Consider the following 21,750-nt stretch of genomic DNA (forward strand, 5'->3'; position numbering starts at 1 on the left):
CCCTCCTGCCGATTGGCTAGAGGGAGGCCGGCAGCGGAAGCGGCGGAAGCGGGAGGGGGCGGGGCCTGGGAGCGGAGCGCACAGGTGCGGGGCGGGGCGGTGCCGGCGCGCGGGAGCGGGGAGGAGGGGCGGGGGCGCGCGCCCCGGCACTGACCGCTGGGGGGGGGGCGGGCTGGGGGGGGAACGCGGCGCGCGCCAGGGCTGGGCCGTCACCGCCGGGCGGGAGGAAGCGTCGGGGGGCGGGGCCGCCGGCATGGTCCGGGCCGGCCGCTCCCCTGCGTGGTGGTCACAGAACCACAGAGTGGTTTGGGTTGGAAAGGACCTAAAGCTCATCCAGTTCCAACCCCCTGCCAAGGCAGGGACACCTCCCACTAGAGCAGGTTGCTCCAAGCCCCGTCCAACCTGGCCTTGAGCACTACCGGGGATGGGGCAGCCACAGCTTCTCTGGGCAACCTGTGCCAGTGCCTCACCACTCTCACAGGGAAGAATTTCTTCTCTATAGCTGATCAGAATCTTTCCTATTTAAGTTTAAACCCATTGCCCCTTGTGCTATCGCTACAGTCGCTGATGAAGAGTCCCTCTCCGGATTACCTGTAGGCCCCCTTTAGGTACGGGAAGGTTGCTCTAAGGTCTCCCCCGAGCCTTCGCCAGGCTGAACAAGCCCAACTCTCTCAGCCTGTCTTCGCGTGGGAGGTGCTGCAACCCCCTTATCAGCCCTTCTCTGGATAGTTCTGGTTAAACTGCTGCTAAGGTGCACATCTTGCTTGTGCAATTGTTGTTGGGTTTTTTTCCCCCCTAAGTTATGATTTCTTGGTTTGGTAATGCTCTGTTAATGTCACTTCTTAGAACAGGGACTGAAGAGGTCTATTTTGGAGCCTGGAGAGAAGATGTTGTGAGAAAGCTTCCAGTGCTGAGACACTGATTTAAATCTGTGCAGGGTGGAAAGTGACGCTGGTTACTAATCTGTCTGCTTTAGGCCTCGCCATCACGTATCTGCTTAGAGACCTCTTTTCCCCCCACTGGTAGGCTATTAAGAAAAAGGCTGTAATGGGATGAATTTGCAGGAATTCAGCTGTTTTTTCCAGAGGGTTGAATCTGCCAGGTGCACAAGGTACTTCCACTTGCCTTTTGTCCACTGTGGTTTATAAGATACATTCATCTTTATTCAATTTCTTAGGAGCTGCATTTTTGAGGAATCAAATGGTAATTGGGAGTCTTTGTTGGCAGTGTCGTTACAGAATTAATTATAAGGTACACTGCACTACTTCTTCCAGAGACAGGAGCCAAATTAAAGACTCATGGAACTTCAGTAGCACATAGGGAGAATTTCATAGGTAATTTTCATTCTCTTCACATTCCTTGGATAAGAAAATGGATTATGTTTCCTGAGCTATCAGCCTAGTGATATTTGTGAGGTTTGTGTTCACTGGAAGTAGTGTATTGCATTTACAGTGTGTCTGTTCCACACCTACTGCTTTTTCTGGAATGTCTCTGCTCGCTCTGTACTTTGAGGAGACTGATACTTACAAATACATTTGTGCAGGTAGCAGGTGGTATGAAGACAGAACTGTGTAACTCAAATTATGTGACCTGGATGCTGCTGAGTTATATTATACAACAATCATCTTCTGTCTGAAGTGTGGGCCTTTAACTTATAATTAAAAATAACCTCTTCTGGCAAAGTCAGTGTTTTATTCACACAGTCTTTTTTATATATATATTTCCCCTCATTTATAGGAATGCAGTAAAATCTTTGTTATGGTAGAATCTGCTTAAAGTGACGGTCTGCTCTAATTTGTTCCCTTCCAGTTTCCCTCAGATTTGGCTCCCATGTATATAATAAATAGTTCAGAATTCAGCAAGAGTGGGAGAATGTCAAGTTTCTTGGGGTTTTGTATTGTTAGCATATAATATGACAAAGAACATTGTTCAAAAAATGAATTCTATGTCTTTGAAGAGACAAAAAACTCCCACAGGATGTTGGAAGTAGGTAAATGAATGGTCTATCATAGACAATGCTTCTCGCAGAAAATTTATGACTTGGTCAAAATTAACTTGGTTTCATTTAGCCTGTAGCCTGAGGAATTGGTTGTGAGTTGGTATCTGTCCCTTTTGCAGCAGGAAAAAAGCATGTTTTCGTCTAGTTGGGCATATTTATATGGGCAGATTTAATGAACTAGTGTTTACACTGTTGTGTTAACACCTCTTACATTAATGAAGAATCTCTTGTACTAAATTTCTTCAGTTTAGAAGGATTACTCATGAAATAATTTAAATTTTTTTATTTTCTTTTATTCTTAGTGACAGTTGTTTGGTTAAATAAAGCCTCCTAAGGATAACAACATTCTCTAACCTCCAAAGATGGCAGCTGTTGAAGGTAAGCCAAAATTAGTATTCAATAAGTTCGTTTTGCTATCTTTTAACTGACAATCACCTGATGTTATTTATATGAATTTAATGTATGCAGAAAGGAGTGTGGGGGGTCTAATCTGTTACATTTCAGATTTGAAGAAAAAGTTCTTTTACTGGATAACTTTTTGTTGCTTAGATAAAAAGTAAACCAAAAGCAGGTTTGTCAGGGAAATTACTTGGGTTTCAACAATTTGAAAATATGCTTCATATTTTAAGATACTTTCAACTCTTTCCTGCTGTGTAATAGTGGGCATTTAGGAAGACAAACATCCCCATTTTTTGCCATTTGTAATAAGGATATCTTTTTCCATATAATACACTTTTGCTTCCATAAGCACATTATCATATCTGCTGTGCTTGTACCAAAATGTTGTATTTTGTGGGGCAGTGGGGAGGAAAACATTTCTTCTTCTGCTTTTCTGACCTGGCTCTGAAATAGTGGCACTCTCTTGGCATGCTGTGGTATGTGTTAATTACTCTTTTAACCCCTGGGGACTGGATTCTAGGACACAGCCCGTAATTCACACAGGTGCATATTAGGATGTAAAGAGGCAAATTCCCACCGAAGATTCACTTGTGTAACCCAAGCTTTTGGGGGGTATTTGCTTCAGGTTTTTCAGATGTGAAGAAGGACTTGTGTTTGCAAAAGCATTTGGCCTCTGTGTTCAAATCTTGACATCCAGCAGATTCTCTAGTTCTGCATAGGAGGGAGATCTGGGTGCATGAAATGTAGCTTTTTGCTAACATCCCTATTTCTACCTTCAGAAGACCTTTACTTGCTGAGCTTTGTGTTGCTTCTCGCATGTAAATGCTTTCTATTAGAAATCTTCTAATGTGCTTACCTTGGCATTGGCTGGAGTACTCATCTTCACTGTAGTGCAGCTTTCATGTCAGGGCTTATGCAGTGTGCTTTTCACTGCTTAACATGCATCTGCAGAAAAGAAAATAGTTTCAAGTGTTTCTCTGGAGAGGCACTGCTTTTGGGAAACTGAATTGGCATATATTTTTCCTCTATTAATCAATGCAGGCAATGGTAGTGTTGTAGATCTCTAATACACCATATCGGAGATGACAATTTACAGCATACATGTATATATAGGGCCTACTAATATAAGAAATACGTTGTTAAGTCTTGCTAAGTATTTTTACATGGCATATGCAATATTAGATGCTATAATCTCATCAATGGGCCTGTCAGGCTTTCTTGTTTCTCTGGATGTATTTGGTTTGTGCTTAATTTTGATCTCAATCAACAAATGAAATAAAGTATCATTTAAAACTGGGATTAACATGTTACTGTAGTCTCTATTCTGCCTTCACCTTGCTTTTTCCTTCAGTGCTCGAGGAGGTCCTGGTTTCCATTGAAAATGAGTTGCAGGCAGTGGAGATGCAAATTCAGGAGCTTGTGGATAAACAGCAGGAACTCATCGAAAAGAAGATGAGAATAAAGAGTCTGATAAAGCAGTCCTCAGGAGACTTGGAGGCAGGTGGAAGTAAAGACACTGAAACTTCAGCTGAGGCCTGGAACAAGAAAGGTTTGCAGAGACAAATTCAAATGTTCCAATATAGGAGTAAACTAATTCAGTAGGGAAAAAATGTGCTCATACAGAGTTTTGTTTGGGTAACGGTATTGTCCTATTTAATTTTGTTCAGCTGGGTGATCTACCATCTTAATTACACAGCGTAATGTTTGTATGTAACTCCCTGGACATTCCTAAATATTAATCTGAGTTCTTCCGGGCAGAATTATCATAAGAATGGCCTGTTATAGCTACTTTTATTCTTTTCTTGTTGCAAAGTCACAACTTGATTGTGTTTGCTGTAAGAATCCCAGAGTAAATTTGGGTGTAGTGCAATACTTATATTCCCTGTTTATGTTCTAAAAATAAGTACTCTGGATCTTTTCAGGATTTGATAATAAGAATTTTGCTCTATCACAGTTGCTTCTTGCTGTCTTTGTGTTTCTTGCTTGAGTGGGTAGCACATCAGTTGTGTTTGCCATGGGTCATGTAGCTTCACTGTGTTACCAAATTAATGGAAATTAGATGGATGCTGACTGCCAAAAGTAATGTAGAATACATTAGTATGGTAGAGTTACTCCAAGTGGCAAGTGCCCCATGGTGGTGTGAGGGCTCCTCTTCTTTTGGAAGTGCTATCTTTCAAGTTAAACATTAACTGAAGTCCTGGATAGTTGGTGGGTCTTGACCATGTTATGCCTAACCAAATTAAATTCAGTTCCTTTTACTGTTTTCTTCCCCTCCTCTTTTACTTCTCTTGCAGTTTGGAAATACGTTGTTAATTTCTGCCTCTCTTTTGTGTAGTCTCTTTTCTTTTTGCTTTTCTTAAAAATTAAATTAATTTTTTTGTCTAATCCATATTTTTCTGTGCTTGAGAAAAGTGTTCTGCATAAGTAAGAATACTGATACTTTATAATTGCAAATTAATGCTATTGAACAGATCAATTTGCTTTGGATAGCTTTGTGCCTAAATCTCTCCTCCTATACTTTGAAAACTGACATCTTTGCAATCAGATGCTGTGTACATGTTGAATAAGAGCTGTTGCTAAATTTGGTCCCAGTATAAGGCTGAGTGAAGTCAGTGGGAGGCTTTTCTTGGTTCCAGAGAGCCTTGGATCTCAGCTGTGCTCTTTGGAAATTGGGAAGCAATGTCACCTCAAGTCCCAGAGTTAATGCTTGCACTGCACATGGTGTAGCCTGGAGTCTCCAGAGTTCTTCTGCATTTTAATTTCAATAATGTGAAAATGGTTAATACTCTTCTTGATGCATGATTGAAGTTTTTACAATATTATCTCTTTAAATGAAGCAGTCTTTAGTGAAGAAGAGATAAAACTATTGAAGCATGTTGAGGTGGTTATTTTGGGGAAGATTAAACTTCCCCTGTTCCCCTTTTAAAATAAATGCTTATTATCACTGAAATATATGGAAAAATGGCAGTCTTGCCTTCATTATGCTATTTGTGTTCACTGCATTTGTATAAGGGAGTCGTTGGGGCAACTGTTGCAGGGCTCAGTCTCCGGTTTTATTTATTTTCAGGGTGGGCTTCCCATTTCCATTTAATTGTAGACTAAGCAGTTAACTTGATCATTAGCACTTTGAAGTGCTTCATCTGCTTGTGAGTTTTTCACATTAGTTCATACTTATGTGCAATGAGAACGTTTAGTCTGGAGGTAGATTGTGTTTACATTTCATAGGGTTTTCAAAGATCCACCTTAGAAACTGGTTTATACAGACTCAGTTGTGTGTGGCTTTTTGTGTATCATTATTGAATCTTTGAACACTTTTCCAGATCTAAAATTGTGTTGCTTCCAGATTTAGTTATTGTGTATGTAAGTTGCCCTTCCTTCTTGTATTTTAACTTGTTATGAAACATGTTTTGCATTTTTTTCCCTTAACAGATTTTCCATGGTATGAGAAGCTAAAAACAGCACTGCAGGGCAAATTTAAACTCCAGAAGTTTAGGTCCTTGCAACTTGAAACAGTAAATGCTTCAATGGCAGGAAAGGATATATTTCTTGTCATGCCTACGGGTGGTGGAAAGAGCCTTTGTTATCAGTTGCCAGCTGTCTGTTCCGAAGGTATGTAAGGGAAGAAAAGATTGTATATAGACAACTGGATTTCTTTTCTCCTTTTTGTAGTTCTTTGGAGAATGAACATTGTATTGGTGTGTAATATCATGGTATGAGGAAAACCAGCAAAGATTGACTAGAAATACTTGCTTTGCTCTCTTAATTTATTTTCTCTGAATGAGCAATAGTAGGCTTAAAAGTGTGCCTTTTAGGTATTATTTAGATTTAAATAATTTATCTAGGTTCCTCTCAATACATTGTATTATTAAATGCTAAAAAAACTTTTTAAAAGTTTGTTACTTTTCTTTTTCTTTCTTTCTTTCTCTTTTAATCAATGTACTGACTGTAAGTTATCAAAGTGTGATCTGTTATTTGTCTTTTCCACTCCAAAGTCTTAGCTTCAGATTATTTGGGAGAGCCTTTGTATATTCATTTTAAAAAATAAGTATCTAGTTCTGGTCGTTTAACCTTTTTTTTTTTTTTTTTAAATAACCCATCCAGTTGCATGGAAGTTTACTTACAAAGACCTAATTTATCAATACCTAGCCTTGCTTAGTTATAGGATAAATTAGCACTCTGTGACAGAGATGTGAATCCAACTTTCTTTGTTTTGTATATTAATTCTTACTCTGTTTGTTGCAGCTCAGATGTCAGCTAGATTCTAAAAGAAGGCGCATGTCGTGGGCAGTTCATAAGAATTATCCCCATGTGACCTAGCAGTCACGTGTCAGCTATCTAGGAAGGGAATCTGCTACTGTGTGTATGAAGCTTAAGCTCACATTTGGCAGTTCCTTCAGAAGGCGGCTGATGAATTAGTAAAAAGTTTTACAGGAGGTATTTGTGACATCTGAACTGTTCGGTTTACACAATGACTGATTGTTACAGGTTTCACACTTGTGATATGTCCTTTGATATCACTTATGGAAGATCAGCTCATGGTTTTGGAACAGCTTGGTATTTCTGCAGCTTTATTAAATGCCTCAAGCAGTAAGGTATGTTTAACTGCCATGTCTTCATGAGTTTTGTGGTGTATGTGCCTGCATTGTGCCTTTGTGTATGTTATTTATGAATACTGAATGAATGGCGCAGTTTTAGCAGCTAATGCCATTCTGCCAACTGTGCTAAGATTGTTAAGAGGTTATTAACAATTCATAAGGGGTGGTAAACTGTTACATAGTATTTACCACTACTATAAGTCTTTGTAGAAGATCACTAGTATTTTTCCAGTAAACTATAATGTACCAAACATGCCTGTGGTACTACAAGTGTAAAATAATTTCTTGCTCGCAACTGTAGTATTTATTACTGAGTTTTCAAAGCACTCTACCTTAAAGCAGGCTCCAAGTTTGGCGCATTGCATCAAGCCACTAAACTATCAAAGCCAGTGTCACGTGCAAGTTAATGATCATGGCCTTCTGCTAGTCAGGAAAATATATTTCGCTGTAAAAAGTAATTGACTAATAGCAGACTGGGCAATAAGTTGCTTTTTGGTCTCTAGATCAAACAGCTTCCTACCCTAAAGTAAGATAAATAATTATATGTAAAAGCCTGCACTGCTCAACCTGTTACTAGTGGACAAAAAAGTCACCTACTCCAGTCTTCTTTTAAGTCTAGAAACTGAGTAAAAATCTACAACACACACCAGCCACAGGGACTTTACATCCTCTAAATAGTCCCATGAAATCCATTTATTCCATTAAAGGTGTTGGTTTAATGTGTTCCTGTCATTAAAACAAGAACACAAGACACTTACATTATCTGTATCACAGCACATAGCTGGCAAGTTGTCCTAGTTTGTTAGCCCCTGATTTCTCCTTTTGTTTTGAACAGGAACATGTGAAGTGGGTTCATACCGAAATGCTAAACAGAAATTCACAACTGAAGCTCATTTATGTGACCCCGGAGAAGATTGCAAAAAGCAAAATGTTCATGTCAAAGCTAGAGAAGGCTTATCAAGCGGGGTGTCTTGCTCGCATTGCTGTAGATGAGGTCCATTGCTGTAGTCAATGGGGCCACGACTTCAGGCCTGGTATGCTCATTAGAAATCCAGTTTGCAGTGTTATTCAGGCATCAGTACTGAATGAGGCCTGAAATAAAGCCAGGTGCTTTCTTCATGTGTGTTGTGGTTTAAGCTGGTAAATACTTAGTGTAATGCACGTACCTGTGTTAGCTCAAGGACTTTAAATTTAATTCACAAATGACTATATCCATGCCCAGGAGCTAAGTTCATGCAAATAGGGGTGATTCCAATGTGGATTTTGCTGTCAGTATTCTGAAAAACTCCTAATTCAGTTTACTTTAATGGTAGCTTAATAAAATGAAAGTTTTTGGCTGCCATCTTTAATATGGACAATACAGTCAGCTTTAATCTAATGCTACATGAAAAATATGTCATTCTGTACACCGCTTTGTAATATACTGGGTGACAGAGCTAGAGCATTGTGTAAATTAATGAGCTATGCTTTGATCACTTCTAAATGCCCTTGACTTGCAAGGGGAAAAAGGTATACTTCACTCTGTTTCCTATCTTGTCAGTTGTAGAAGACTGACTTACTGGTTACTGTTTCTTTGCCTTTGAAAAGAAAACCTGATTTGAAGCAATAGTGAACGTAAAGTCAAACTTTGCAGTTTTGTTAAAAAGTGGTGTCTGAGCAAAGAGCCATGCCGGTTAAACAGGCAATGTGGAATTTGTACCACTGGCTGCATTTCTCTTCTAAGGCAACAAGTGATTGTCAGCACTGAGCCTTTAAAATCTTTCCTTAGTACAGTCTGGTGTCTGTATCCAAATTCCATACTGATTGTTTACTAGCAGAGCTGTGTTTACTGAAAAGTTGTTTATAAAAACAGACCTGCAAAATAACCTGAATGTTGGTTAATGCAGTGCTGCTTATGTTCTTCTAACTTTTTAAGGACTTCTGTTTCAATATGCTTCGCCTTCTGTATTGTGATGGCTTCTGTAAAATTCAGTTAGAAGATAAAGCATCTGTTTTGATAAATGCAACCTTCTTATTACTTCATTTGGGTGTATAAGTTAGTTCTTTAGTAAACCGATCAATAATAACATTTATTGCAGTATTACCCCGTTGAATACTATCTACATGAATTACATTAATATCTTTTTTAGCTTTGGATCTGTGGTATGTGAAATTCTTTCCCCTTTTTGTTTTCTTGCTTAGACTACAAGTCTCTTGGTATCTTGAAAAGACAGTTTCCCAATACTCCCTTGATTGGATTGACAGCAACTGCTACAAATCATGTTTTAAAAGATGCTCAGAAAATTTTGCATGTTCAGAAGTGCATTACCTTTACTGCTTCTTTTAACCGGCCCAATCTTTACTATGAGGTATGTCTTAATTTTCAGTTATACATTTTAATAATAAATAGCTTTTCAACTGAGTGTTGGTGTCCTTTCATCACCTCATCTTGCTGAACTTGCTGTCATCTGCAGAGGAACTTGGGCTGCTGTTTGTGAGCAAAGCTTAGCAGATAGGACTGTGTACAGGGGAGAGGTGGGTAACAGGCTTAGACTACTGCAACCTGTTGGAAAATATGTCATATGATTGCAAAACATTGTGATTTATTGTGTTTTCAGTTTGGCCACAGGTTCTTTTATTGTTCTTCATGGGAAAACATGGTTTTGTTTTTTTCTATGGACTTTTGAGATGTAATCTGACCGTGCACAAAGAGGATATAGGAATTTTGGTTAAAATGCAGAACAGTTGTTTTTATTGTACTGGAAGAAGTAGAATAAATAGGATTGGCAGACAGTGTGCCCACTTGAAGAACTCTCTGACATGTGTATATTATATTTTTGAGGTTCGGCATAAGCCTTCAAATAATGAAGATTTCATTGAGGACATAGTTAAGATGATTAATGGAAGATACAAAGGACTCTCAGGTAAAAAGTGTTAAAAAAAAAAAAGGCATATTATTTTTTATAATCTTCAGTGTTACAGGGATGTTTTCAAGTAATTCTGAAACTTGTAGAGAAATACTACCTTCACCGTACCTTAAACATCCAGAATTAGAAGAAATGAAATTTAATAAGACCTGTACCTTGAATAATTACTCTTTTCATTCATTAGTGTTTAAATGTCTTTACAGTTTACATACATATTCTGAAGTATTGAAATATAATGTTGACGTATAGAGAGCAATGTTTGCATAATAATAGCAATTTTTAAGATTGTAAAAACAAGGCTCAGAAAAGGTTACCTCTATGTTCTTAAATCGTGTTATGTTATTTAGTATCTGTGTGTCAGGATACTTACAATCTTTAGCACTTTTTCACATTTGATCATAAGATTCATGTATTATTCAGTGCCCAGAATGGGTGTGTGGTGGGGTGAATTGCACTTTTGTGATGAAAGCAGAACTGTAAAAGTTGGACTTTATGTAATCAATGAATTATGTAGTGCAAATAAAGAGGAGAGCCATATTACAAAGGCAACAGAACCCACTTTTCCAGGGCAGCGGTCTGTCCCTGCTTTGGAACTCCGTGGCTGTGATAAACAGCTCCCTGAGGACAAACTGTGCTAAGATGATCACAAATCATGTGGCTTTGTGTGTAATCCTTGACTTAGCCCAGGCTGACTAATGACAAAAAGCAGATTTATCTGAAGCCTCAGGTGAGATGTCATAGATTTCATAATGAACAGCACCCCTTTACATAAGCATTAATAACCATTGTCCTGCTTAAACATAGGATACTTCCGTGATTATGTGGATTGGTATCCATATTTTCTCTTTAGCCTACAAGTCAAAGCTGATAATTGAAGTTTCCTTCATGGTACCATACTGGAGAAATGAATAAGCAAAAAGATCATTTACTGGGGTTTATTTATTTTTAAGTTAATAAAACTTTCAAAGTTGTTTTAAAGTATTGGGGATTGTTTGTTGTGGGTGTTTTTAAGACATTACAATAAGGCATCTTTCACTTTTGTGCAGGAATTGTTTACTGTTTTTCTCAGAAGGATTCTGAGCAAGTTACTATGAGTTTGCAGAAACTGGGAATCAAGGCAGGGACTTACCATGCAAACATGGATGCTAAATGTAAGACCAAAGTTCATAAAGGATGGGCAGCAAATCAGATTCAGGTTAAGTAGATATTTCTCATAGACTTATTTAAACAAATTGTGGTTTGATACCTTGATGGTTTCCTAATCTTTTTTCAGGTGGTAGTGGCAACTGTTGCTTTTGGCATGGGAATTGATAAACCTGATGTGAGGTTTGTAATTCATCATTCTATGAGCAAATCCATGGAGAACTACTACCAAGAGAGTGGACGTGCAGGTATTGTAGGAAATGGCTTTTGCAAATCTGCCATTTACATTCATTAAACCAATAAAATTGTACTTTGATTTCAGCCATTTGTGCAAAGTGTCCTGTCTTCAAGACAGGCTCCAGAGTTTGATGCCACTCTGCCTCTATAAAGAGGCTTTGAAGCAAATTACCCAGCCCTTTACTCAGCATTTGTTGTAGTTACTTGATTTTGTGTCATCTGTGGCTTACCAGAATAATTTCATAACATGACATTGACTGATCAGATGTGTGTTATAGAACGGATTTGGTTTTTTTCTTTGCATAGCAGTGGGGGTGTGTGATCTGCTCAGATTATTTCTAGATGATATCTAATTGCTGTATGAATTTCAGGAGCCACAGAAACACGAGTAGGATGCAGAGTCTGGAGCAGGGAGTTTTAAGGATTGATCAATATACAGCAGGACTAAATAGCTGTTATGGCTGAAAAAAGACGTTTTGTAGTGTTTGGGTTTGTTTTTTTCAACCTTGCGCATTATTACTTTTTCAAAGACAAATTGAATCTATGTGGAGAAAAGCTTTTTAAGGATCTTGAGGGGCAATCAGTGGAAATTTTAACTATGGCTGTGTGATAGAAACTGGCCTTAATGCTGGCCTAAGAAGTACAGCGGTCATTAAAGTCTGTGGGAGTTGCATCTGCTTACGCTGTAGCCTGGTTACTTCTAGGTAGTGCTGGAGCTAATAGGAAGTATAAATATTGAAGTGGTGAGACAAGGGCTGTATAGGTGCTGAACCTGTTGTTTCACAATGTTTATCAATTTGGGATTAAAGCAAGCTTTTGTGTTTCTTTTTCATAACTGTTTAAATTAGATTCTCATGAGGAGGGATTAATTAAGCACTGCTACTCATTTGCATGAACATACTACTTAGCTTATGAAACCTTCCTTTTTCTCCTTCACTGCTAATCCATGTGAAGTAGTTCTTTTAAAAGTTAAACTTTTACAAAAGTTTAGGGTTTTTTAGGCCTTTTCTGCTCTCTGAATCTTGTAAACAGCAGGTCAGCACCCATCAGCACATCATGGGGAGAGGTGGGCAGCATGAAGGAAGAGATGATCCAAGTTCAGCTATAGAAGGCACAGTTGGTTTTAAATGCAATATCATACCTAATTCTTTCTTCATTTATTACCATTAATACCTAATAAGGTATTTGAAGCTCACACTGTGTTTTAATCAAGTAAGAATTAGGCTTCAAAATGTATTTGGCTAGGATTTTCCAAGAGGTGTTAGGGTGAGAAAATAGCGATTTCCCTGACTTTCTGTATGATGCTAATGTTTTATTTTGCTTGTTAAAGAGTCAAAATCTCTATTGTGTAGTATTTTTAGTTTGCTTGATTCTGTGTTTTTAGAGAGAAGACTCTTCTGTTTCTAGTCTGTATCATTCTATGTTCTGTTGGCTAGTATGTTGTGCTTGATACTCTATTACAGTCATGTTCTCTCTATATAGGGGCTGCAGAAACCCATGCAGATAAGAGTGGTATTTGTACCAAAAAAAAAGCTGTGCTTAAAATAAACTTCTTCTAATTATTATTTGTTATTCTTTTTAATGCATTGCAGGTAGAGATGACCAAAAAGCTGACTGCATTTTGTATTATGGTTTTGGAGATATATTCAGAATCAGCTCAATGGTAGTGATGGAAAATGTAGGGCAAGAGAAGCTCTATGATATGGTGTCCTACTGCCAGAATATGAAGAAGTAAGTTACTGTGGTGGTTTCGTTGCTTAGTTTGTAAATAGGCTTTTTTATAGAGGTTTTTATAGAGGAGTTTTTACAGAGGGCATTTGAAAACAAACAAACAATTATAACCAACCAAACAAAATAAGTAAAACCCAACAGTAAATCAAAAACCCTCCTTCCTCCCTCCCTCCTCAGAAACACTACTATTGTAACAGAGTCTTTAGTTTGGAGTTTGTGGTTTGGCTGCCCAGTACATGTACTGTTGCACATAACTGACTGTTGGTGTGTTGCTTGCCAGCTTTAGATGAAGTTCTGGAAGCAGTTATGTTGAGGTGAAATATCTGTTGACAAACACTGTTTTGATTTCAAATCCCGTTCAGAGTGAAAACTGGAATGCTTTGGGTTTTACTCTAAGGTACCAGTGTTCAGTGGCCATACAGGAATCACATGGGCTTAATGCTTCATCTGCTGCACTGAGCTATTTGGAATACTTCATGGAAAACACTTGTATCTATGTTGTGGGCAACTTGTGCATTCAGTGTAGCCTTCGTTGGCCTCAGACTAAGAATTAGTTCATATTCTTATGATTTTTTCATTCTACAGAAATTGCAGATTACTTTTCTGCTTTAACCAATCTGTTCTACAGTGGTGTTCACTATTACTGAAAGCTATGGGTTATTCCTATTAGCACAGCTGACAGGGAATACTGTGTTGCAGTATTTGTTTTCTGATTTTTCCTGAGATAATTCCTCATGCTTGTTTTAAGATATGAGCTGACCTAAGGGACCTTCTTTTTGCCACTCATGATTTATAACACAGGCGCATACACTTATGTTCTATAGTCCTTTGCTCTCTGCTCTTTCAGATGTCGCCGGGTGCTCATAGCCCATCATTTTGATGAAGTATGGGATTCTGCAAACTGCAACAGAATGTGTGATAACTGCTGTAGGGAGAGCCGTAAGTAAATTGTTTTTATAACCAAAGGATGGAGAACATGGAGAAGGTTAGCTTAAAGAAATACCTACATTAGAGAAACTGTGAGCAACTTCTGTGAAGTGTGTTTGTAATACTGCCTGTTTCCAAGGTGCAAATTTTGGTATGAACATCAGGTTTTGGTGGCTTAGTATTGCCGAGTTCAGCATGTTTAGCAGGATACTTCCTGCTTTTTGCTTGAGGCCAAACACTTTGGTATCTTTCAGGCTCAGCAATTCACCTGTTTCCAGAAGTGAAGCTGGGGCAAGGGGGAGTTTGACTTGCCTGTTTTAAAATGATTCTGGTATGTGTCAGGGTTTGTTTCAGCATTTGTTTGAGTGTGAAAGCTTTATTTTGAGAGGAAGCCTCTTGCTCTCTGCATGCCGAACTGTTCACGCTTAGGCTGTGAGAAGGCACAGTTTGCACATGTCCTCTTACAACTTGCCTGGTAAAACCTCTGAGCATTTCAGTGCTGCATGCTCATGAGACTTACCTGTGCAGGACAGGTGAGCACGCTAATTCAAGATTTGGCTGTGTGTTAGTCTTAACTGCTCACTGTCTGTCTAGTGTGCACCCTTCCTTTGAAAGAAAGTTGGGATCATAAGAGGGAAGGCATATGGGCCAGACAGAGGAAACTGGGAAGATGAACTGAAACAAGACTTGCTGCATGGTAGAGGAGGATGGTTTCAGTAGAATGTGGTTCTGGGACATAAGTTCTTTTGCTACTTTGCCCACAACCATCCTGAGCAGTGTTGGGTAGCTAGCTTAAACTACACTTTCATGGGTGATCACTGCCTGCTTTAACCATCATTTTTGGTACCCATCCAGAAATCCGTAAGTATCTGAAGATGCACAAAGTATCTCTTGCTGCACTTCCTAAGTGTGAGCTGTGGTTTAGACATAGGAAACCCCATCTAAATCTAGAAAGCTCTGACAGGAGTGCTGAGGAAAAGTTGATCTTGGGCATCTGTAACTGGACACACAAAACCACCTTAAATTTCTTTGAGGACCAGGTGAATTCTTGTAATATGTAGAAAATACCATCTCCTCATACCACAAGCATTTGCATAATCTAGAGATGAACACTTGAAAAACTTAGGAACAACTGTATTCAAAGCTGTTCTCATAACTAGACTTTTTTCCCTGTATACTTTTTGGGGGACAAGGTAAAGAAAGACTTAACTTTTTTCTTTATACAGTTAACTATATCTATATAATAAACCTGTTTTGCAAATTCATGCAAGTAACGATGTCTTCTTGTGTTCTAGTTGGAAATAGGGCTTAGTTAAACTTTATATTGGGATCAGAGGTTGAGAAGAGTATGGAGCTGGCTTGTACCCAAGACTTACAGGAACCATGTGGCGAAATATAGTTGAAATATGTCCTGTTAACTGCTGGTTTACCCCCAGGGTCTTTGGATATCTAAGCAAGCTCTGAGGAAACCTAGCAGTAGTACTGGGTTTTCAGTACTTAATTCATAGTATTGGAGGAGGCAGTTGGGTAATTCTGTGCCATGATCTGATCATGCAGTAGAAGCATGATCATTATGTACTAGATGGATATGTTAGAGCTCGGAATAATTATTCATGATGAAGCTTATTTGTATTAAATTAATACTTTGTTTTTCTTTTTTCTGTCTCATTTCATCCATAACTGTCTTGAGAGAAGAAGTGTCTCACTTATAGTCTTCAATTCCATTTTGCTCTCTAATATTTCATAATACATATTATGGGTGAAGAAAAGGAATCCAGCTGCAGAGTAACATAGAAGCTACCTTAGAAACTTTATGCTTTGTAAATGCTTCTTTGAAATAATTTGTGTGGTTTGTAATGTTAAATCCATATAAAAACATTTGCAGGATTGGAGTTTTAATAATGAAGTAGAAAGATAAATATAAGTTTGGGTACAAACAAATCCTAATTTGACAGAGGGACAGTTATAGCTTTATTTGTTAAGTTATAGTTTGAAAACAAAACCAAAAAAACATTACTATTATATGGCACAAAGATATGTATTTATAGATATACATATATATCTATGAATATATAAAAGTGCATATATCCCTGGCGGTGTTCAAGGCCAGGTTGGACAGAGCCTTGGACCACATGGTTTCGTGTGAGGTGTCCCTGCCCATGGCAGGGGGGTTGGAACTAGATGATCTTAAGGTCCTTTCCAACCCTTACTATTCTATGATTCTATGATATATGTATACACCTAATGTATATATGGATACTATCTAAATAACTCGCTATTTAAATATTACTTCACTTTTATTTGTAGCATGTGAGAAAATGGATATAACAGGATACTGCAGGGATCTAATCAAGATACTTGAGCAGGCCGAACACATGAGCGAGAAGCTCACCCCACTGAAATTAATCGATGCGTGGTCTGGGAAGGGTGTAGCAAAACTGCGGGTGCCTGAAGTTACTCCACCCAAGCACCCTCGAGAGGAGCTGGAGAGAATTATTGCCCATTTACTGCTGCAGCAATATCTGAAGTATGTGAGATGACTACTTCCTTCTTTTATTTTTTTAATATCTACTAGTCATGTTTCATTACTCTGGCGTTACATAGTATTACTGGATACATTCTGTAGTCTCATTTTTAGCCTTTATTTCAGATGCATTTAATGTGTTTAGAAAACCTCAAAAGATTACTGTATTTCAGCTTCAGAATGTCAAAACAGAAGTTGGAGGAACATTTGAAGTGCTGCATCTCTTGCAATTTTAAAAAACTAGCGTCTTCTGTATTCAGGTTGAACCTTTAAATCTGCAGCAGGCTTCATTTTGGAGAAGTCTGCTGTTTATCTGGAGTGTCATTTACATTCCACGGATAAGCAGGGTAAATGGGGCTGCCCAGATGAAGCCTTAAGTCAGAACAGGCTGGCTAATGCAGACTTATTATATCTTTTTTTCCTCATTTTCCTCCATGTATTCCAACATATTGACATGTGCGTCTGTGTGTGTGTAAAGGTCCACAAACTGTATGATGTTAGGTGTTGACTAGAGTCACTCTAAATTAACTGGCTGTCCTCTTGAAAAGATAAAGCAGAGCCAAGCTGCTATTTGGAACATCCCTCAGAAGGGTTAATGCATCCCATTTTCTCTCTGCATGGTCTGGCCTGTCTTTGTCTCCAGCCTTCCCTCATAACACTGGTTTAATTTATGCAGGGAAGACTTCAGCTTCACAGCATTCGCGACAATATCCTACCTGAAGATAGGACCAAAGGCAGGTCTGCTGAAAAATGAGGCACATGTCATAACTATAGAAGGGATAACAAACAAGAAAAGTGTTTACAAGGTATTTATATATATACATATTTATATCTGTACTGACTTGCTATATAGGTATCTTTACATTATAGTTTATTTTAATAGTTTAGCATCTGCTCAATATATTTTTCATAGTAATGCAATCAACTGGATTTAAAATAGACCTCATAAATATCTTCTCTCTTGTGTGGGAATGCTGAAAAAGAAGGAAAACAATGCTAGAATTTGAACAGGTTTGTTTATCACTTACAGGCCAAACCATCTCAATCTTCGAATTCGAAAGGAAGCAGAGAAAATGCTCAAACTGTTTCAAAGACTCTCCAAGATTCTGTGGTGAAGAAGTCACAGGAACATAAACGGCCTAACTGTGGTTCTAACTTAAAAGCAAAGAAGCTTAAGCTTCAGGCAGGTGGAGATGATCAACCAATAGTTCTTGACTGAGTTTCACAGACTATGTTTAGGATTTAATCATGTTTGCTTCTCCTTGGACAATGCAGTGTGTAAGTTCAGTTTGTTTTAGTAATGGGGATTTTTTTGCCTTTTTTTTTTTTTAATAAAAACCAGGGAAACAAGTATCTTTAAACCCCTCTAATCTAGAAAAAGCCTAGTAGTCAAGAGAAAAATGCTACATAGCAAAGTAATTGGTGCATATCTTATGACAATTACTGTGTAATTATGTAAATAATTACCTTGTTAACTCTCTTGGAAGTGTAGTGTATAGTAACACTATAGTAGAATCACACAGGCTAGAAGGGACTTGCAGAGATCACCTAGTCCAGTGTCCTCCTCAAACCAGGTTCAGTTGAAACAGGGTGCTCAGGGCTGTGTCCAGTGAAGTTCTGACTGTCCCCAAGGATGGAGATTCCCTAACCCCTCTCAGCATCTGTTCCAGCGTTTGACCACCTTCATGACTACCCACCCCCCCACCTCCTCCCCAAAAAGGGCATTTCTTAGAACTAATTGTTACTTCCTGTGTTGCAGCTTGTCTGTTGCCTCTTCTCCTCCCACTATGCTCTTCTGAGAAGAGTCTGGACCCACTGCTGTTATGCTCTTCCATTAGCTGAAGACAACAGCAAGTTCACAACAATCATGCCCTTTCTTCCCCCCGGCTTGCTTCCTTCTTACTCTGGAAAGACTAAGAATTAGTTTCCTCAGCATCCCTCTGTGCAGCTCATCCAGTCCTGTGGATTTGTGAATGGCCAGCTGGCTTAAGTGATCTGTAACTCCACCTCTCTCTACCACTTTACTCCCACAGACTGTTAGTAGGTCCCCTCAGGGACCTGAGAGGTCTGAGGGAAAAACCACACCAGTGAAAATGAGGCGAAAAGAGTACCTCAGTCTTTTCCATGTCCAATGTCACTAGCTCGTCTACCCCTCTGAGGCGTGGGACCATACTATCCTTACCCTTCCTTTTGCTGCTAAGGTACGTACAGAAGCTTGTCTCACTGCTTTTCACATCCTTTGCTAGTTCCACCTCCAGCTGAGCTCTTACATTTCTAACTCCCTCCCTGCGTGCTCAGGCAATGGCTCCATTTGTTCTGGATATCCTGTACCTTCTGCTTCCTTTCTGTGTTGGAGCTAGCCAAGTTCTTCTCTGTTCACCCATGTTGGCATTCCACCATGCTTGCTTGACCTTCTGCACAGAGGAATAAACTATTTGTGTTCTGAGGAGGTTGTGGTTTGGAAACCAAGCAGCCCTCCTGAGCCCCCTTGCCTTCCAGGGCAGTGTCCCTGGGATACTGACAAGCAGGTCCCTGCACAAGCTGAAATCTGCTCTCATGAGGTCCAAGGCAGTGGTTCTACACTGTGGCTGACAGCAGTGAAATAACTGTCTGCATGAACACTGAGCGCGTTTCTCCCTAATACACTGGTTCAACACAAGCTTAGTCAAAACTGTGACAGTCAAGAGAAGAAAGATGATAAAAATCACTCAGGATTATAAAGGAAGAGTAGAATAGAAAACAGAAGTTGTTTTTAAGATGTTTCACAAGTAGTGGGAATTTGATAATTTAGGAATTATGGTCGAATTTTAATTTTGAGGTTTGGAAGTAGATTGAAATGATACTCTTTTTTTTTCCGTTTTTTTTGTCCTCCTAGAAAGGCAGAAAAATTGTATCTGAAGTTGAACGCTGTCAGGATCTGAGATTGAACATGGGGAGACCTTAGTGTACTAGGTGCGAAGGGATAGACGATTAAAATAATGCTTCAGCCATTACCTTGATGAGCTTGGAAAGCATGAGCTGCTACCACCATCCTAGTGGTAGGTGACCAGTCAGGGCTTTTGCTGCTAAGGGAAAACGTGGTGCTCTCAGTGTCACTTGGGTTTGTCAGTGCTGGGAGCAGGAACAGCTGGGCTGGGGAAAAGGCCTGAAGAGCAGCTCAGCCCCCATGTTCGGCTCCTAAGCCACAACCAAGGGCCAGGCTTTGGTTTTGTTTATGCTCAGTGCTTGATCCCAGCAATGCAGATGTCAGAATTATGCTATTTATTAAAAAACTATCTTTGAACCACATGAAAGTTACAAATGAGAGTGAGTGGTCTTTCCTTGCCCTCAGGGTTCTGTATTTCCCGCCTAATTTCTTCCAAACCAGAAGGTGAAGATGATAGCTACTGAACCCCAAATTTCAGGACTGTCAAATCTGAATTATGAATTGGGATAAATTCAGTAACCAGGGGAGTTGCTAGAAAACTACTGCCATCTTCATATTTACCTTTGACTGATTATATTCGCAATAACAGAAGACTCATTGCCATACAGTAGGTAAACTTGAGTGAAGTGACACTCTTCTCCAAACAAGGAGGAAACAGGAGGGGTAGCTTCGCACTGTTCCATGTTTGGACAACACAATGTCACAGAACAGCCCTGGCAGGAAAGGGCCTTGAAACATTTGCTCAACCTGTGGGAAAGGAAGCCTAGGCCAGGTTATCAGCACCCTGATCCCTTGTGTCTTTAAAACCTCCCACAACGAGGACTCTCCTTGCAGGGGTTGTACCATGATGGGTTGTTCTCACTGTAAACACTTCGGCTGAAACAAACCCAAGGGAGTGCTTGAAGAGCTCAGACCAGCTGGTGCTTTTCAGAACAGGCAAGTGTATGTTAAAGGCTTCAGTTGAGGGCTCAGGGTAAGTTTTTTTTCATTCCTACTTTTCCCAGTCAGGAAGTACTTACAGTTACATAACCAATATCCTCTGAAATTGGTCATTTAAAGTGCATAATGTTTTATTTGCTCAGTCCTACCTTCTGCATTGTGTAATTAACTAATTGGCACTAAGTGGCATGAAGTCTTTTTCTTTACACGCGTAACTCGAACTGCGATGCAGGACACTGCACCTCGCTGGCTACACCAAGCATCGCAGTCGCTCTCCTCAGCAATCTCTATGGACAGACGAAAAGTTTCAGCTACAGGATTTGTCTGCCTCCCATTTCAGCAGTAGAAATATGTACCTGTCGCCTTCCTTTGATGAACACCAGTGTTTTCAGAAACAAATAACTGTGCTGCCAGAGTGGGAAAGACCCACCAGGTGCTGCTGCTGACCTCAAGCAGTGCTTGGGAACACAAGAGGGGGAATGCCAGATTTGAGTTTTTGATTTTTTTGAAGATCTTAGCAGCCCATGATCAGCAAGGCAAGTTCAAACTCATTATAAACTGAAGTTCTGGTAGGTTTCATTTTGGATCTGCCCCCCAAGCCCCAGACATGCAGATGTATGTCAACTTAAATATGAAACAACCATGATTAAGAACATGCTTTTCATCTTTATGTTTCTGGTAGAATCTCATCAGTGACTAAAGCTTATTATTTCACCCATTGTTTACCTCAAACCTTTGCCAACAGCAGAATTAATTCATTTAAACAGTCATTCTCTTAAAAAAATAGTGTGATTTTCTAGGAGAAGTCTCAATATGTGCTGTCAATTTTGCATTTAGTGGAGTACAACAAATTATTCCCAGTTTGACCCTAAACAAACAGCAACACCCAAGTAGCAGTTGTAGAACAAACCCAAAAACCAGTCTGAAACAACCTGTGCCCATGCATGGGACTGTGGAATGCAGAGATGACTTTAAGGAACAGCTTGAATTGTTGAGCTTTCTCACCTAAGCACTGAATTATGCCTAGCAACTAAAGAAGGAACTTGAAGCAAGCCTGTACCTTTGATTGAAAACAAACATCTTAAACCCCCATTTGCAACTTAATAGTCGATCCTTTGTCACTAGTTACAAGTCAAATTGGAATTTAGTACCTGCAGAAATTCCCTCCTGGAGCCAAGTGTAACAGTGGGAACTGGGTGCAGGCAGGCAGCAGCCAAGACACACAAGTCCCTATGAATGGTTTGGTTAAGTGACTGCAATAGCTGTCTATTAAGAATCCTGTCGGATACAGGACTCACATTCAAAATGGCACCGGTACCATCTACCACATTAGCTGGATCCACCAGCTTGTGGAGCAGGCTGCTGTGAGACAGAATGCTGCTGCGGGTGATGTCCAGCAGTGCTGTTGTGTTAGCCTCTCCGTG

The 21,750-nt window shown here is 39.5% G+C and overlaps 1 protein-coding gene across 2 annotated transcripts; it reads left to right on the forward strand.

The window, feature by feature from the left end:
• The first annotated feature begins 42 nt into the window (after positions 1 to 42).
• RECQL (RecQ like helicase) lies at positions 43 to 18,478 on the forward strand. 2 transcript variants are annotated; one of them, XM_030479271.2, is made up of 15 exons: positions 43 to 84; positions 2,302 to 2,377; positions 3,750 to 3,947; positions 5,828 to 6,007; positions 6,884 to 6,990; positions 7,829 to 8,027; positions 9,175 to 9,341; positions 9,815 to 9,896; positions 10,946 to 11,094; positions 11,173 to 11,290; positions 12,872 to 13,010; positions 13,858 to 13,949; positions 16,245 to 16,464; positions 17,138 to 17,267; positions 17,492 to 18,478. In XM_030479271.2, the coding sequence occupies exons 2-15, from the start codon at positions 2,362 to 2,364 to the stop codon at positions 17,678 to 17,680; spliced, it is 1,986 nt and encodes a 661-aa protein (XP_030335131.1). In that variant the 5' UTR covers positions 43 to 84; positions 2,302 to 2,361; the 3' UTR covers positions 17,681 to 18,478. The 2 variants fall into 2 exon arrangements, with proteins under 2 accessions (XP_030335131.1, XP_030335129.1); XM_030479269.1 differs by lacking the exon at positions 43 to 84 and adding an exon at positions 768 to 1,334 and having other exon boundaries at positions 17,492 to 17,785.
• The last annotated feature ends 3,272 nt before the right edge of the window (positions 18,479 to 21,750 follow it).

Source organism: Strigops habroptila, chromosome 3 (assembly GCF_004027225.2).
Source record: "Strigops habroptila isolate Jane chromosome 3, bStrHab1.2.pri, whole genome shotgun sequence".
NCBI lineage: Eukaryota > Metazoa > Chordata > Aves > Psittaciformes > Psittacidae > Strigops > Strigops habroptila.

Bases quoted from the DNA above. Each gene is read 5' to 3' on its own strand.
- RECQL (XM_030479271.2), top strand. The intron at 3,948-5,827 runs GTTTGCAGAGAC...TTCCCTTAACAG, and splicing joins TGAGGCCTGGAACAAGAAAG to ATTTTCCATGGTATGAGAAG. The intron at 9,897-10,945 runs GTAAAAAGTGTT...ACTTTTGTGCAG, and splicing joins AAGATACAAAGGACTCTCAG to GAATTGTTTACTGTTTTTCT.